The 15,877-nt window shown below is 49.1% G+C and overlaps 1 protein-coding gene across 1 annotated transcript in view; it reads left to right on the forward strand.

Moving 5' to 3' along the window:
• The first annotated feature begins 12,795 nt into the window (after positions 1-12,795).
• Positions 12,796-15,877, forward strand: part of PRRX1 (paired related homeobox 1) — a 39,100-nt gene continuing 36,018 nt past the window's right edge. Inside the window, exon 1 of the mRNA XM_069862734.1 lies at positions 12,796-13,318. Within this exon, the coding sequence (XP_069718835.1) occupies positions 13,078-13,318 (241 nt within the window). The 5' untranslated portion in view covers positions 12,796-13,077. The remainder of the gene's footprint in view (positions 13,319-15,877) is intronic.

Raw genomic sequence — 15,877 nt, forward strand, 5'->3', positions numbered from 1 at the left:
CGATGTGCTTTTCCCAGTTGCTTCTGACAAATTAATTTCCAGGACAGACACAATAGCCGATCTGTCTTGAACAAAGGTTTTCCTTTCCACAGCCACGTGCAGTAGTGAAACCAGCAATTTGCAGTGATATTTTCTGCCCAAGAGTAGATCTGTTGCAGACTTCACATCCCTTCACTTATGGTATCTCAGACTCCAAACTGGACAGCTTGATTCCCTCTAAAATCATGCCCTAAAATCATGCGTTCGTGCCGTAAGTATCTTAGGCTGGAATTTCTCACCGTCAGCCATAGAGGGAGCCTTGAATAGTGACTCACATTTCTAAGGGACTTCAGCACAATTGGAATTGCCCAGTTTATAGAGAAGTTGAGTAGCCAGAGCTGCAGAGAGAGCTGTACTGATCTACTCCTTAGGGTTTCTGGCCAGCCATGTCCTGGGGTGAATGATTGCGACCTGAGTGAATAAAGGATGCTTTGTACTGTGGTCAAATTCAGATACCTCGGGGAAGGGACCCGGGAATGAAGTAAGTCTGTTTGCTTTGAAATAGACAGTCCTTAAAAAGGGAAAAAAAGATAAAATAAAACAGAAATATTGAGTCAACCTAGGACATGGTGTTTGATCTGAAACACAATGTTCCATTTTGCAGTTTAATTTCATTTTTTTTCTAAAGTGAAGTTTTTCAATAAAACCTCCAAAAGGCTCATTTCAGAAACACCTACATGAAGTCAACCTCTTTGCTTTGAAAACACTTTGGAATGAAATGTTTTGAAGTTTCAAAAAGAGCCTCCTGTATTAGGCTTGTTGGTTTTGTTTGTTTTTTTGGCAAAAGATTCTTGTCAAATTCAGCCCAACTTTGTGAATGGTTTACGTCCCTCCAAAATTAAACTCTGGTCAAAATTACTGTTCACTGCACAAACTCGCCCGCTGTATCTGTGAATCCGCCGAGGGCAAAATGGTGTCTGTGATTCAACCCGGAGCTGCTCCACCTCTTTGGGATCAGTGAGGAGAACCCTGGGTGTTTTCATAAATGAAGCAATTCAGCTCTTGGTAACCAAAACCCAGGTCCTGCTTCCTTTCCAAGGGCGTCTGGAGTCCCCTTGTTGCATGTAGCCAAAATTCCCATTGTCTCCATAAGGAGTTCAAGCACATCCTGCCACCAAATGAGGAAAATAGAAGAACATGGGAAGAAATGGCCCAAACCCCCTTATTTGTCTGCTTCCAAGAAAAAAATATGAGCACGAGACATGAGGTTTCTTTTCAGGCACTTTCTAATGACTCAGACGATCCCATGAAACAAATGAGAACAGCCAGGAGAGCACTCTGCTCCAAAAGGGCAGCGAAATATTTGCCAATGCAGCAGCTCTGCAAATGTGTGAGGCTGTTAAGCTCCTAATCCCATGTCTTATTTTTATGAATTTTCACACTAGTGGGATATAATGAATGCTGAGCCCAAAGACATTAATTACTCAGGTCCTTTTTTTGAGAGGAATTTCGATGGAGTGTAACGTTTTAAATTACAAGGTGTGAAATAAACTCTACAAAACTTACAGCTTTAGTGGAGGAACTCCAAAATCAAATAAAAAAGCAAAACCGCTGATGAAGTCCAATTTACTGTAAAATGCCCTGGATCATGGTGTTCCAGTAATTTTTTTTTCCCTACATACTTTGGTTAAAATAATTTATATCCGCTGCAGTGTTTATGTACCTTAAGCTTTATTTATTAAAGGATATGTATATTTCAAGCCTGGTTTTAATGAGACATGTTGAAATCTGTAAGGTACAGTGCAACTTTTGTTCTAATCAGCACTAAATCTCTTCTCTTTACTTTTTCTGTGTTGAAAACATTCATGTTGGGCGGAAAGAGCCGTGTGTGTATGTGTGTGTATATAAATTTCAGATATGCATAAATATATATGTAAAGTAATAAGCAAAATTTACTTCTCTTTTTCTGTCATCAGGGCAAATACTCCTTCATTGTTCTGTCTTAAAATCATGTATGGATTTTATCCTTATTCTTAGAATGGGACAATTACTTCTTTTTTTAGGCAAATTATTTGCCAAAGATTGTGCTTTAGGTTGGCTGAAAAAGTGAATTCACATCAGCTTGACGAACTGTTCTGGCAATGGAAGAAAAAGAAATCCAAGCATTTTGGCTTTGTTCTCAATGAAACGTTTTGAGATTTCATTTTGAAACTATACCCTTAAACTAAAGTTAAAATCAACTAAAAAATACATTGTACACTTAGAAACTTCTTAAAATTGTGACTTAAATGGAGCTTTAGGGATGTTCTTTGGGGAAGTTGCTTTGACACTTTCTTCCTGTGTTTTCATTCTTGCAAAGAAATAGAAAATATTTTTGCTTAAGTAGATGAATACGACAGCTATAATGTTTATGGCCATTGCACTGTAGCATTAGGAGTAAGTTCTAAAAATTCTATTAGATTTTAGGAACTTAACCAAGCGTAAGCAGTATTTTCAAGGCATTGTAGAAAGCCTGGCTTTCATTGACTCCTCAGGACAAGATAAAAATGTATTTATAACTGCGTAACTTTTACTGATAGTGCAGGAACATAGATATGAAGCTGGTCATGCAAATATCCCTTGCAGTGCCTAAACCACTACTGAAAATGGTACGGAGGTTCCTAAATCCCGTTAAATGTAGGACATAGCACAGATATCATAGGCGGGAGAGTGACTCTTTCCCTACAAAGCAGTTTTTGATAAAAATGAAAAAGTCCACTTCTGCCAATTTTTGTTTCAACCTAATGAAAGAAGGAAATAAAAAAATCTTTAGTTCGAACATGTCTGTCACAAAGAGGGCAAAACAAAATCCCTTCTGGCTTTAGAGAAGTGGAAAATGGGAAATTTCTGGTAAAAAAACAGCTTTGCTAGGCTTTGCCCATATATCTGTATTTCAGAGGCTATCTTTGAAGTAGAGAGAGTTTTGGATCTGGTTGGCTTGATTTCCTCCCTGTGCTTTACTCTGCATATAAAGCCACTTATTTTTCTGATGAAGTTAAAGACACAGGTTGCCAACAGAGTGAAGTGAAGTTTAGGGGCAGAGGGAGGGGGCTTTTCTCTGTTTCATGGAAAATGTTTGCTTTAGAAGTGAATGCATTTCTCGAAAGTCAACCCTGAAGCCCAGAAATGGCCGACCAAGGAATTTAAAGGGAGAAACATGCGGAGTCAGGGAGCAGAGTAATAAAGTACAGGTTTGTCCTGTAACAAATTCCAGTGCTTGCAAGACTTTTTTAGACATATGGAAGTCTATTTAGGAGGAAAATTGGTTGCAGCCGCTGATTCAGAACCTATTGGAATCAGTGGAAACATTTCCATTGTCTTCTGTCCTGAAGAAATGCTGTTTCAGTCCTTCCTTCCATCCCCAGCCTGCGCTCACTCTCTGGGCCATATGGATTTCATCTCCCTCAAAGACATGTAAGAGAAGAGGGTTGGGCTGTTTAACGGCATGATGTAGCTATGTGGACAGGAATGGTCGATTTCTACTTGACTGGCTGCAAGTCAGGTAACCAATGCCTCGGTTTCAAGCAGTTGGTTTTGGAGGAGTTATCTGGGTGCATCTGGCTTTCCTATCACAGAGCTGAACATGGCTTTAATCACATCAGCGCACTAATTGTGCCCCTCAAGAAGAGCTGGGAGGAATGAGGGTCTGTGTTTTGACAACCGTCAGATTTCTTTATTGCTGACCATAATTGCTGGGCTGTCCTTGGGAAAGCGCACTGGGTAATTACTTATCCGGATAGTACCCCCCTTCAGCTATTTCAGCTCAGAGACTTTTCTAGCATTAAACCTGGAGCCAGGCTGCCTGCAGAGAGTGGGCAAACCAAACCCACCAAGAACTGATTTTAAAGGATTGACCCCTTTTTCTCCCAAAAATGGGGGCATAGAAGGGGATGGATGTTCTCAGAGTGGATCACCTCCACATGCACTTGTGGTCCCCACCACTAAGGCCAGGACAAGTCCCCACAGAAGGGCTGACAGCCTGCAGAGCAAGAAACTTAGAAGCATTTCAGCCTCTAGAAGAAAACATTGATATTTTCGGACTGGACCTAGGTTTGAGAGAGAGCATGAGATCAGATGTGAGATGCAGGACAGAAATGGTTTTCTGCCTTCAAACGACACCCATTTTACTGGAACTGATCCGAATGAGGCTTCTACCAGGCATGCAGAACGTGTCAGCGAGCAGCTGAGCAGGGCTCCTGGAGTGGGGCTGACACATGGACGCGACAGACTCCTTGCTGGCAGCAGAGGCGAAAATCTGGGGTTTGCATTTTCTGGAGGAAATCATGACAAATCCGTAAGCGCACACAGCAGGCTGAGAACAGAGAGCTGGAGCTCAGCTCCCTCTGCCACCTCAGACCTGCTGCACAACCCAGACAAGTCCTTTCCTTCCACTGTCCCTTTCTCCTTTTTGTTCTTGTCTGCCTTCTCCCTCAGATGCTTCATGTTCTCTGGTGTAAGAACTGCCTTACGCAGAGGTGCCCATCTCCACCTCCTGTTTGTAATGACAACACCCAGTGCTACTGTCTTCATCATCTCTAGTGTAAGCAGTGTAAGCAGATGCACCAACACGGAACTCTTCCCTGAAGCTGAGATTCTGGCTATCAGCTGGCTCTGTTCCCCTCCTCTCTCCACTGAACTGCAAGTTTCGTGGCAATCTCCTCTGGGTATTCTGGACAATGAATGTGTTTCTTGCCATGTAATCAAATTATCCACTTTAGAAAGAAAAAGATGTGGTTTTGTTCCCATTACAAAAACAAACAAACAAGGACTGATATTTGTTACAGGCCAAGGCTACTCAACAAGTGTTTTCTGGAACTCTAATAAATTGCTGAAGAAAGTTTACAGCTGAGCCCTAAAGATGGTTTAGTTTTCCAAGTGACTGGGATGTATTTATTTCCCATTTTCTTAACCCACAGCATGGTGAACAGCTTAGCGTGCTCTTTCCAGGGTTCAGATGGTGTCAACTCCTACCCATGCTCTTCACCCCGAAACAGTTAACCACCTTTTAATTAAAACCATGCCAATTATTCATTTTCAAGTTTTGCATTTATTTTTCCCCATTTGTGCAGCTTGATTTTGCTTCCACTTCACTGAAATTACTTCTGGAAAAAAAACCAATAAAAACAACTCTAAAGTAGACTTTCCAGTAAACGGTGTTTTGGGTGTCAAGGGCACATCTGTGAAGCTAAGGGCCAGGCAGGTTAGTGATGATCATTCTTCGTGGCATCTGCAGAAGGCCTTGTCCTTTGTATAGTGGTCAAGAAGAAGAGGTGGGCTTGACTGGTAGAAAGAAAGAAGCAATGCAGGATGCCCTGAGGGCATCAGTCTTAAGACCGAAGACGGAGAAGGACGACCGGTGACCATCAGCAAGCAGGTGAGGGCACCCCCGTGCAGCCGCTGTGGGGTCTCCACCGTGTTGTGTTGCCCATGCGAGGAGCGCATAGTTCAACAGCTCCGCAGCCTGGCCCAGCGACTCTCATTCTGCAACAGTTTAAACATGCCCCTCACTTTGAGCACATCATTTGTGCATGAAGATGAGCATGGACTAATGTCCCCATGGGAGCAAGGCACTTAAATACAAGTTGGTTGTTACGTACACACTTAAGTGTTTGGCTGGATTAGCAAGCTGGTATTGAAATGTTTGCTTTTTGAGAAAGCCCCTAAAACATTAGAAAGTTGACTATTTTTCAGTTCATTACTGGGCCTGCCAATGACATCATTCGTTTGCAAGATGAGAAAAAGTGTTTAAATGAGATTAAAAAAAAAATTAAACAAGACGCAGTTTTAATGACCACTTACAAAGGAGATTTATGGACGTGCATAAAGCTGCTTTCCAATGGGAGAGGGACTGAGCTTTTAACAGTTACCTTCCTTTGGATTTTTTTCCCTCTTGCAATATAATACCCACAAATATTTGTGAGTTGTGACTGTGTTCCAAAGGGTTAGTCCTCTTCCAGAAAGGGGGGGGGTGGAGGGAGAAAAGACGAAAACAGTGGTGCCAATTTGTCTGCCCAGACTCTGATTATGGGAGGGTTTTTTTTTTCCTTTCCTGCAGGGGAGAGAAGCTGGTGGGACGCTTTCTCTCTCCGGGGTTAGGGATATCTGATATCCAGCCCAAGAGCAGTCCAGCAGACTGAACTTTCATCTCCAGCAGTGAGGGATTTAGAAAAATAAAAAAACAACCAACCCTTGTGGATAAACTTCTCTACTAAATCTGCAGACGATCTTGGAGTTTCTGCTGGAGAAATTAGGGTCATTTGAACATCTGATTGTAAAGAGCAGAATCTTTATAATGTGCATGGAGAAGGGGAAAGAGAGGGGAGGTGACTTGGAGGAGCGGAGGTGGTTCCAGTGAGTCTATTTATTTATTTGTGCGCCCTGGGTCCTGCCCTCCTCCTGCCCAGCCTGCTATCCAGTGACCCTCGGTGCTGATTAAAGTTCCCAGGTGACCTCTGAGTGCTTTTGTTACCCCGCCTGGTAATAAAACCCTGGTTAAATGGTTGGCTTATCCAAACCCGCGTCTCCTTATGCAGCCAGCTTTGGAGCCAGCTCAAGCCTGAGCCCTTGGGAACAGGCGGCTTATCCCTGGTTTAGCTTGGCTAGCTCTGTTAGGCTAGGGACATTCCTTGCGGCCATCTCAGTGTCCCCCAGGTAGCCATCGTAGGTGAGTTGGCAACCTGAAAGGGTGACAGCGTGGTCCTGGATCCTGAGGCAGGTAACCCCATTGAAATCTTTGAAGTGAATGGAGCGGGCTTAGTGCGATGGAGACAAGCACTATCCACCTGCAGGACTGTGCCCAGGCACCCCGTGCTCACACAGCTCCAGGCCACTGGAGCAAAGCCGTGGTGGGCAGATGTTTATGCTGATAGTGCTGTGGTTTCCTGGTGAGAGCTATGAACCCCTGTCTACTGTTGTCTTGAGAGGCCGCACTGTTTGTCAGCTTCTTCCTCCACCTCAGACAGGGTGATGATCTTTGGGACCATCTCAGGGCAGTGCTGACACACACCTCCTGCAGAGGCAGCCGCTGGGGCCACAGGCATTGCTAGCAAGAGCACATCCATGGAAGTGAAGAGCTAAACTCCAGATCTGCAGACCATCATAGCCCCTCTCCCACTCTACAGAAAGCTGTTAGAAAAAGAGAATAGGAAACTAGTTCTTGCCATTGACAGCTGGTGGATGTGCTTGTCATCTCTGTTGAAAGCTAGGTGGCAACTATTGAAATTCAGTTTGTCTTGAATTCTAAAAAATTCTTGAATTCTTGGGACTCGTACAGACAAACTGATGAACAAATTTCCACTCTCTCAGCCCGTTCCTCCACTTGTGTTTTACAAATGACGAGGCAAAGGAAGGTCTCCAGCCCCACATGGATGGTGGCAGGTCTGGCAGGGCAGATTTGGAACAGTAAGAGCCTTGCTAGTGAAAACGCCAACCCATACAGCTCGCAGCCCCTACCCTGAAAATCAAACCTCCGAGACTTGAGGATACTTCCAAGGGCCAGACGGTTATGACCTGGCACAAATACCATTCAGGAGGAGATTTTCCTGATGGCGTTTGGACCAGGAGCCCTTCCCCGACCCTTAGCTGAGCACACCACTGAGCCTGCTACATGGTGCCAGTTGCCGTGATGGTTCTGTTGCTGTGAGGTGGCTTCTCCGGCATTGGGTACTTTCCCATCCTTCATCACCTCCACCCACACGTGGCCAGAGGAGACAGCAAAGAGAGGTCACCTTAGCTGGTATCCTGGGGCCACCCCCCTTATTACAAGTGGTACCCAGAATAAAAACTGTAAGTGGATGGCCTTGCCCCACCACCCATGCAGGGCTGGAGCCCCGTGCACTGTGCATGCGTGCAAGTGCTCTCCTGCCTCAGGTTCTAAATCTTTTCCAGTGTCAATGCTGCAATATTCCTAAATAAGTTCCCAAAGCCTAGTATTTATCACCCCTGTGAACCAGTAACAAGCCACCTCACTGACTGCAGATGTGATAGCACTTCCAGGAATGATTGTGTGTGATGTGAACTCAGCCCCTGGTTCAAAATATTGTGCAGAGGAATAATAAATCTCAGTTTTAAATTGCTGCCCCATTTAAGCTTTGATTAGACTCTGATGGTCTGTTCACCCTGGAGCTGCTGGTATTAATCTGCATGCTAAAACCTAATTATAAACTGCTCGTGGCATTTCCAGATGATGTCAAGATGTTTGGGATTAAAAGAAACCCTGATGTTGAGTTTACAGCTTGAAATGACCGTAGACTACCTGATCCCCACGGATCTAATAACACACTTCTGTGCGGGGAACAAAGGGAGAAAAAAGAGAGATTTGGCCCAAGCGTGTAGCAGGAGTTTGTGGGGGAGAGGTCTGGCTCTAGGCTGAGTGTGTGCCTCCGTACCCCAGTGCTCGCACGCGGGGGTAAGGTGATACTCCTAGACGCACACACGTGTTCCCGCACGTGCTCTCTGTCTCCAGCTCAGGGCAGTTCTCACGCAGCCCTGGGCGAGGCAAGTGCAAACGGGCTTGAGACCAGACATTTCAGTGAACCAGCATGACAGGGGGTTGGGAGGAACATGTCTTGGGGCAAAAGAAGTTCTAGTTTGTCTGCCCAGTGCCTGGGCATCAGCAACAGAGTCCAGCAACGGGGATATCGCTGGGCAAGGGCCGGGACAGTGTAGATGGAGCCGAAGAAGTGGCCAGCAGCAGAGCGATGCTCTGGTTTGATGCCTCCTGGCAGCTTGCCCTGAAGGAGCTGTGGCTAATGTCTCGGGGTGCAAAGGGGTGGAGCGCTCTATCTCAGAGCACTCCCTCCTCGAAGCAGCTGCCACTATGGGCCTGGGAGAGGAACCAGCATCACCTGTGCCCTCCCATCCTCTGAACCAGCTGTCTGACTGCTCGCACCGAGTCGAGGTCCTCAGGAGAGCAGTGCAGGAGGGTTCTCTGTCTTAGAACAGCTGAGCAGCTTGCACAGTTAAGGCCAAGGAGTACAGAGCAGTAATAAACTGTGTGTGCATTTTGGTCGGATTTCCTGAAAGCACACGCTTGTGTACTGGCTCTTAGCTCCTCCTTTGCCCTCCTGCAATATTATTTTTAAACTGCTAGGATGAAACAAACTTGGCAGATCGAAAAAGACCTCTAAGACGTTGCATGCTGCTAAGTTTCAGGAAAATAAGGTAAAGGGGAGAGATACAGACTGCTTTCCTTCACTGAGCAAAATGCTTCACCTGAGCAAAATGCTTCACCTGAGCGTAATAGTATTTTTAGCTTTTGGCTTCTTCAGTGCTCTGGGCCTTCCCAGATCCCACTGATGCCAGCTACAAGGCGTGTGAGCTGCCCTGGGGATGTTACTGGTGCCCAGCTGCTCCGAGTATTTCTTGTTGGCTGCAAGACCCTTGGGAAGGCTGACAGCTCCTGTTTGTTGTACCCGAAAACTGCCACCAAGACTGTGATCGTATGTGCTAGGAAGCTCCCTGTTTGGAAGGATGAGAAGGTGAGGGGAATATTTCTGAGGGCCTACAGCATTCTTTGGTAGCACACGTACTGGAGCTGGGAACTGCAGAAACTTCCAAGTGCGGAATTTCCTGGAGAATTGCAAGAACTGGGACAAATACTCAAGTTGGAGATTTTCTGACTGACACTGCAGATGGAGCCTGTAAATTTCTGTGAGAGGAGAAAGCAGAAGCAAATGTGCTGGTTGTCTTCCCATCTTGACGTGTAACTGGGGGAGGGAGAATGGCAAAGTCTGTGGTTTCTGCCTCACCTTCTCTGAGCATCAGATGTGGTCACAGCGTAGGAGATTGATAGGTTTTGAGGCAGGGCTCCAGCTGGTGAGTCTCATTGATGTCCTTCAAAATGATAACCACTTTTGGTAGCAGAAAGGGCCAAACTGGTGTCTAGCTGCTGTCTAGCAGAGGCTCAGAGGTCCCTGTCTTGCTTGAAGTGTGAGCAGGAGGCAGTCACTCTGTGGACAGCCTGGGAAGGCAGAGGAATGGGACTGTGAGCAGCTGCCAGGCAGACACACATTGGAGATGAAAGATGGGATGGGACAACGCTGGGGAATGGGAGCTATCTGTTCGACTTGACACCAAGATAGCAATGCGGTGGGAATAGATGTCTAACTAACTACGTGATGACCTGTGGGATGTAGAAATTGTATGTGCATTTGCTGTCATGGGCTGTCTGTCGTATGGGAGTCCTTTCCAGTGTCAGGATCATGAGAACTGGGGTTTCCTGTCACCTCTGCTTTGGGGTTGATGCTGAGGACAAGCTGCCTTTGCATCAGTTTCCCAGCATGAGACAGGGTTAAGCGTGTTGAGACCTTTGCAGCAGACCATGGTGTGGCTCATACCACAGTCCTATGACTATTTATCCTGCAGAAACTCCTGGGGACCGTGGAGTGAGTGTGTGGGGTAGTTATTGGACACTCACACAGGAAGCAACTGATGCATCTGTGATGGGTGGCAAATGCCCCACCCTCTTCTACCTTCACTGCTGGGGACTGGCAGGAGAGAATATGAACACTCGGAGGCGATAATACCCCTGGCATTCAGGCAAGGGGATAATATCTGCCTGTACTCTAACCTGATGTTTTCTAAGACTTTGAATCACGTTAAAGGAAACAGCTAATGAAGGCAATTTTCATGGTTGCCCTGTAAGATGGTGCTCCTTCTCCTTCAGCGGCAGACTGAGGTCTGCAGCTATGTATGGCCCTGGGACCCCTTGGCTTGCTCACCCAGGAGCTCTGAGAGCATGACCTTCCACCCCTCCTTCTTCTCAGCTTTCTGATTGTTTCTCTTCTGTCTTTCTTTTCCTCATGATCTATGTGGGCCACTTTGGTCCATCGCTTACTTCTCATGTGACTTATTTCCTGCATGTCACAAGGTCCTTCTGCCCATCCCACCCACTCCCTCAAGCTTGGGCTGATCCCCAGTACAATAGGAAATCCTGCTACAAAGAGCACATTCCCCTGCTTTCTCATGGTGGGATTTTTCCCTGCCACAGTAGCTGGGTCTTGGAGATGGACCTCTTAATTGCCTTGCAGGAGAGACTCTTTCTTTGTAGCAGATGCACACCTGTTGATGTGGTCACTAACATGCTTTCACCCTCCATCTTTCCAGGGCATCTGCTGGTATTGGGCTGCATTTCCACACCTCAGAGCTGGGAAGAAGCTGAAGGAAGTCCTTAGACACGAGGAGATCAAAGAAGAAATATGTACCAGGGACATCAGTGAGGATATTGGTGAAGGTGGCGCAGAGAGCTCTTGCTCTGGTTTCTGTGGCTTCTGCTGTCACCACCATGGGAGAGGTTGCTTGGGGCTGAGAGCGGACCCTACAGCCAGGGGAATGGGATGTTTCTGGCTGGGACTCTGCAGCACCCACTCAGAAAAGCCAGGTCAGTTATAACACCCATTTGAAGGAGAACAAGGAGAAAGAGGGCAAAACCCAGCTCACCAAGAAAGAAGGCAGTCAGGTTTCTGGGAAAAGCAGAAGCAGAGAAAAGAGGTTTCGATGCACTGGATAGCCCGCAGGGGTGCATACTAATAACTCTTCTCCAGAGCATGGAAATGCGCACGCCCACCCACCCTGCTGTGCCTAATCGTGGAGACCCTGGGAGCCAGGGTACAAGACGCCAGCGTTCAAAAGCCAGCGAGATGCAGCCCCACGCACCCGTGTGAAGACACAGCTCCTTCTGCATCCGACACGTGAGCACGTACCACAGGGCATCACACTCCAACACTCCCTCACGTGCGGAAAAAGTGCTGCACCAGTATGCAATGAGGCACAGACTGCAGGGTACACGGATGCACGCACAGCGTTTTGGATGTATATACACCCACGCATCTCTGTGTCTACATGCGACCTTGCCCCAGCGCTTGTCCTGGCTTTTCCAGCCTGCACCCACCGGCTTTGCCTGCCTGCAGGCTGAGGACAGCAGAGCCCACAGCCCTGCCACACTCCTTTGGGTCTTTGAGACTGCAAAGGGTAAACTGGGACCAGAGGGAAGGGGCCTGAAAGCAAACTAATGATGAAAATGTCTCCTCCATGCCTGTGCCTTAATTAAATGCATGGAGAGGCTCGGGGAAGCACATCTGTTTTCAATCTGGAGCCCTTTGATGGCATCAAATGTTCTTTCCCCAGATCAGGGGGGATGGAAATTCTGGGCTGGCTGTGGCAGCTCCAGCCCAGGCTCCAGCCACCGGGACACAGCGGCTTTTCCTGGGGATCCCGGCCCTTCTGCGGAGAGCGGGGGGCTCAGGGGTCCCTGCCCTTCTACCTGTCCTTGGCCACGGGGACCAGGTGTGACCTGCAGGCGCCTCTTTGCTCGCTGGCCTGGGAGCTCCAAGGGTGCCCTCGTGGCTCTTTTTCTTTGCCGTTTCTCTTTTTGTCTCTCCACACACACACACACACACACAAACACTTTCTCTTCTGCTCTTTTGCTTTCGCTCTATTTCTGGTCCGTTTGAGAACTTTGTAGCTCTTCTTTGCGCTTTTTTTTTTTCTTTTTCTCCCTCTTTCACTATTTTTCCTCTTCCTTCCCACTCTGCCCGTTCACGCTTTCCTCCTCCACCTCTCTCTGTCACCTTGGCAGCTGCATTTCTCACTCCCGCTGCCTCTCCCCGGGGCCGCGCCCGCCCTCCCCTCCAGGTGACGAGCAGCGCGGGGCGGGGGGGCTCGAACCGGGGTCCCCCTAAGCGGGACCCGAGGGGCGCGGGGCCCGGGGCCGCCCCCGCCGTTTGAAGCGCGGGGCGGGGGGAGGAGCGGAGGGCGGGGGGGGCCGCGCCGGCGGAGGAGGCGGAGGGACGGGGCGCACCCGCCCCGGCGGCCCCACAGCCACCCAGCGCCTCCCGGCCGGCGGCAGCTCCCGGCGCCCCGAGCCGGCCCCGTTCTCCCCTCCGGCATGTTTTAAGCCCCGTTCCCCTTCGGGCGTCCTGTCCCGTCCCGCCGCCGGGTCCCGTTTTTTTTTCCCCCCCGCTCCCCGTTTCCCGGTCCTCGAAGCGGCTGGGGGGGGGGGGGAGCGGGGCCGGTGGGCGCCCGCGGGGGGCGAGGCCAGGAGAGCCCCCGGCCGCCGCCATGGCCTCCGGCTATGCCCACGCCATGGAGAGGCAGGCGCTGCTGCCCGCCCGCCTCGACGGCCCCGCCGGGCTGGACAATTTACAAGCCAAGAAGAACTTCTCGGTGAGTCACCTGCTGGACCTGGAGGAGGCGGGCGACATGGTGGCGGCGCAGGCGGAGGAGGCCGGCGGGGAGCCCGGCCGCAGCCTGCTCGAGTCCCCCGGGCTGACCAGCGGCAGCGACACCCCGCAGCAGGACAGTAAGTGCTCCCCGTGCCCTCGGCGCCACTAACCCGCTCCTCTTCCCCCTTAACGCCTTGGCCGTCGGGTCCCGGCGCCGCGCTGCTCCCGGTCCCTGCAGGAGAACCGGGGCGGGATCGGGCCGAGCCCCCTCGTGCATCGCGGCCGCTCTGTCCGTCCGTCCAACCGTCCATCCAACGATCCTGATGGTCTTGGAGGACTTTCCCACCCCTGGCGATGCTGAGCTGTGATCCTAGCTATGATCTGCCCGTCCATCCATCCCTCCAACGATCTTGATGATCTTCGGGGTCTTCTCTAACCCTCACGATGCTCTGCTATGATTCTATGATCTGCCCATCCCTCTGTCCGTCCGTCCATCTCTCTACCCGCCTGATCTTGATGATCTTAGGGTACTTCTCCAAACCTAATGATGCTATGCTGCAATTCTACGATTTGTCCGTCTGTCCATCCATCCATCTGATGGTCTTGATGATCTTAGAGGTCTTTTCCAAACCTAACGGTGCTGTGCTGTGATTCTACGATTTGTCCGTCTGTCCATCCATCCATCCGATGATCTTAGAGGTCTTTTCCAAACCTAACGGTGCTGTGATTCTACGATATGCCCGTCCGTCCGTCCGTCCATCCATCCATCCATCCATCCATCCATCTGATGATCTTGATGATCTTATGATCTGTCTGTCCCTCCATCTCTCCATTTGATGATCTTAGAGGACTTTTCCAAACCTAATGGTGCTGTGCTGTGATTCTACGATCTGCCTGTCCCTCCATCCATCCCTCCATCCATCCCTCCATCCATCCATATGATTATCTTGATGATCTTATGATCTGTCCGTCCCTCTGTCCGTCCCTCCGTCTCTCCATCTGATGCTCTTAGGGGTCTTTTCCGAGTCTACAGATGCGATGCTGGGAGCGCCGCCGCGGGGTCTGGCTGGGGAGCGGAGCCGCCGGTCCCCGAGCGCCGCTTCTCCTGGGGGTCCCGGCTCGGAGGGGAGGGCAGGGTGCAGACCTGCCCCCCGGCTCCCCGTCCCTGACGGCTTCGGGCTGGGAGCAGCCCCGGCGGGTGCAGCGGGAGGCGTTTTCCAAAGCGAGAAGGAGTTTCGGGCGGGGGGGGCTGCCCGGCGGCGAGAAAAAGCGAAAAGCGAGCGGCAATTGCAATGGAAAAAGCGAAAAGCGAACGAAAATTGCAATTGCAATTTTCGTTCGCTTTTCGCTTTTTCTTGCCGCCTCCGACCCTCTTTTCCCCGCGGATTCGACGTGGCTTTCTCGGTTTCCCGAAGGAAACCGGGCTGGGGAAGGGAACAGCCTCCCAAAAAGCAGCTTCTCCTTCCAGCACCGAGCTGGGAGGTTCCTTTAAAAATATCCCTTCCCAGGACCCGCAAAAAACTCAATTTCTGACCCGACGGGTGGATATTTCAGCGGGGAAGACAAGGATCGTTGATCCCCCTTTTTCATCCCCGTGTTCTGCTCCCCAAGATGCTAGCCGATAAATTACATAGACAACTCTTTATTTCCCTTCTGTTTCTCCTCGATTTCGTTAATCGTATTTTGTTTGGACCCGGTTTATTCCTGATGCTGCCCCTTTCCAGCTGCTGAGCTCTCCGGAGCCTCCTCCGTCAGCCTGGAAAAAAAAGGGGCTGCGTTTCCCCGATGCCCACCCTGCTCTTGGAGCATGAGACAGACCAAAAATCCCACTCCGAGGGTGTATTTCCCAGCCAGCGTTGCCTAGTGGGGACCAGACTACAGCTCCGTGTAATTTAGAAGTTCTCTGAATGATGTAAATTTTTTAAAGCCGTTGCGGCGAGTTAGGAAGTTTTAAAAGTATTCCAAAGTAAGCAAAAAAAAAATTAATAATAATACCAGAGATGCGTTCTGCCTGGTTTATTGAGCAGAGCTGTCACCTGGGCTTTCTGGCTCTTCACATGAGGCTTTTAGCAGATTCCATGAAGTGTCCGTGCCTCAGTTTCCCCACCTATTGCGTGTGTTTTGTGAAGCGTTTTGCTATCCACGCGGGGAAGGGGCTGTGCTGGAGCTGGGCAGCGCGACAGGGGTAGGAGCATTGCTCGGTGAAAACTGAGAGCTGGTTCAGTGGAACAGCTAACACGGGGCTCAGTTATTCTCCATGTAACTAAGGGAAAGAAGATAAAAGCTGTTTGGAGAAATTATGGAATATCTTAAGAATACTAAAAATGTCCTTCCAACCTGGGGGAAATTCAGCTCGGCTGTCACTGAGTTCTGTCCCAAACTGAAGTGAGAAGTCCGGTCATCGGGGCTCTCGCTGTAACACAAAATTAAGGGGAAAAGTTTCACATAGAAATGACAAGAGGTTATATTTGGACATTTGAGATTGAAGGAGCGATTTTACCACTAGTTCATTTGAAACGGGTTCAGGTGAAAAAGTTTCTCCTATGAAAAAGACAAAACCCAGCATCCCTGGGGGTAATTGTGATTGTAACATGTACGGGAAGAACTGTCAGGGTATTAAGGAGCTGATTTTTCAGTGGTGCTGCAAAGCTGTCGCTCTGATTGACTTTGGTTCAGCTTGTAGCTCTGAAAACCGT

The sequence above is a fragment of the Phaenicophaeus curvirostris genome, chromosome 8, assembly GCF_032191515.1.
Source record: "Phaenicophaeus curvirostris isolate KB17595 chromosome 8, BPBGC_Pcur_1.0, whole genome shotgun sequence".
Classification (NCBI taxonomy): Eukaryota; Metazoa; Chordata; class Aves; order Cuculiformes; family Cuculidae; genus Phaenicophaeus; species Phaenicophaeus curvirostris.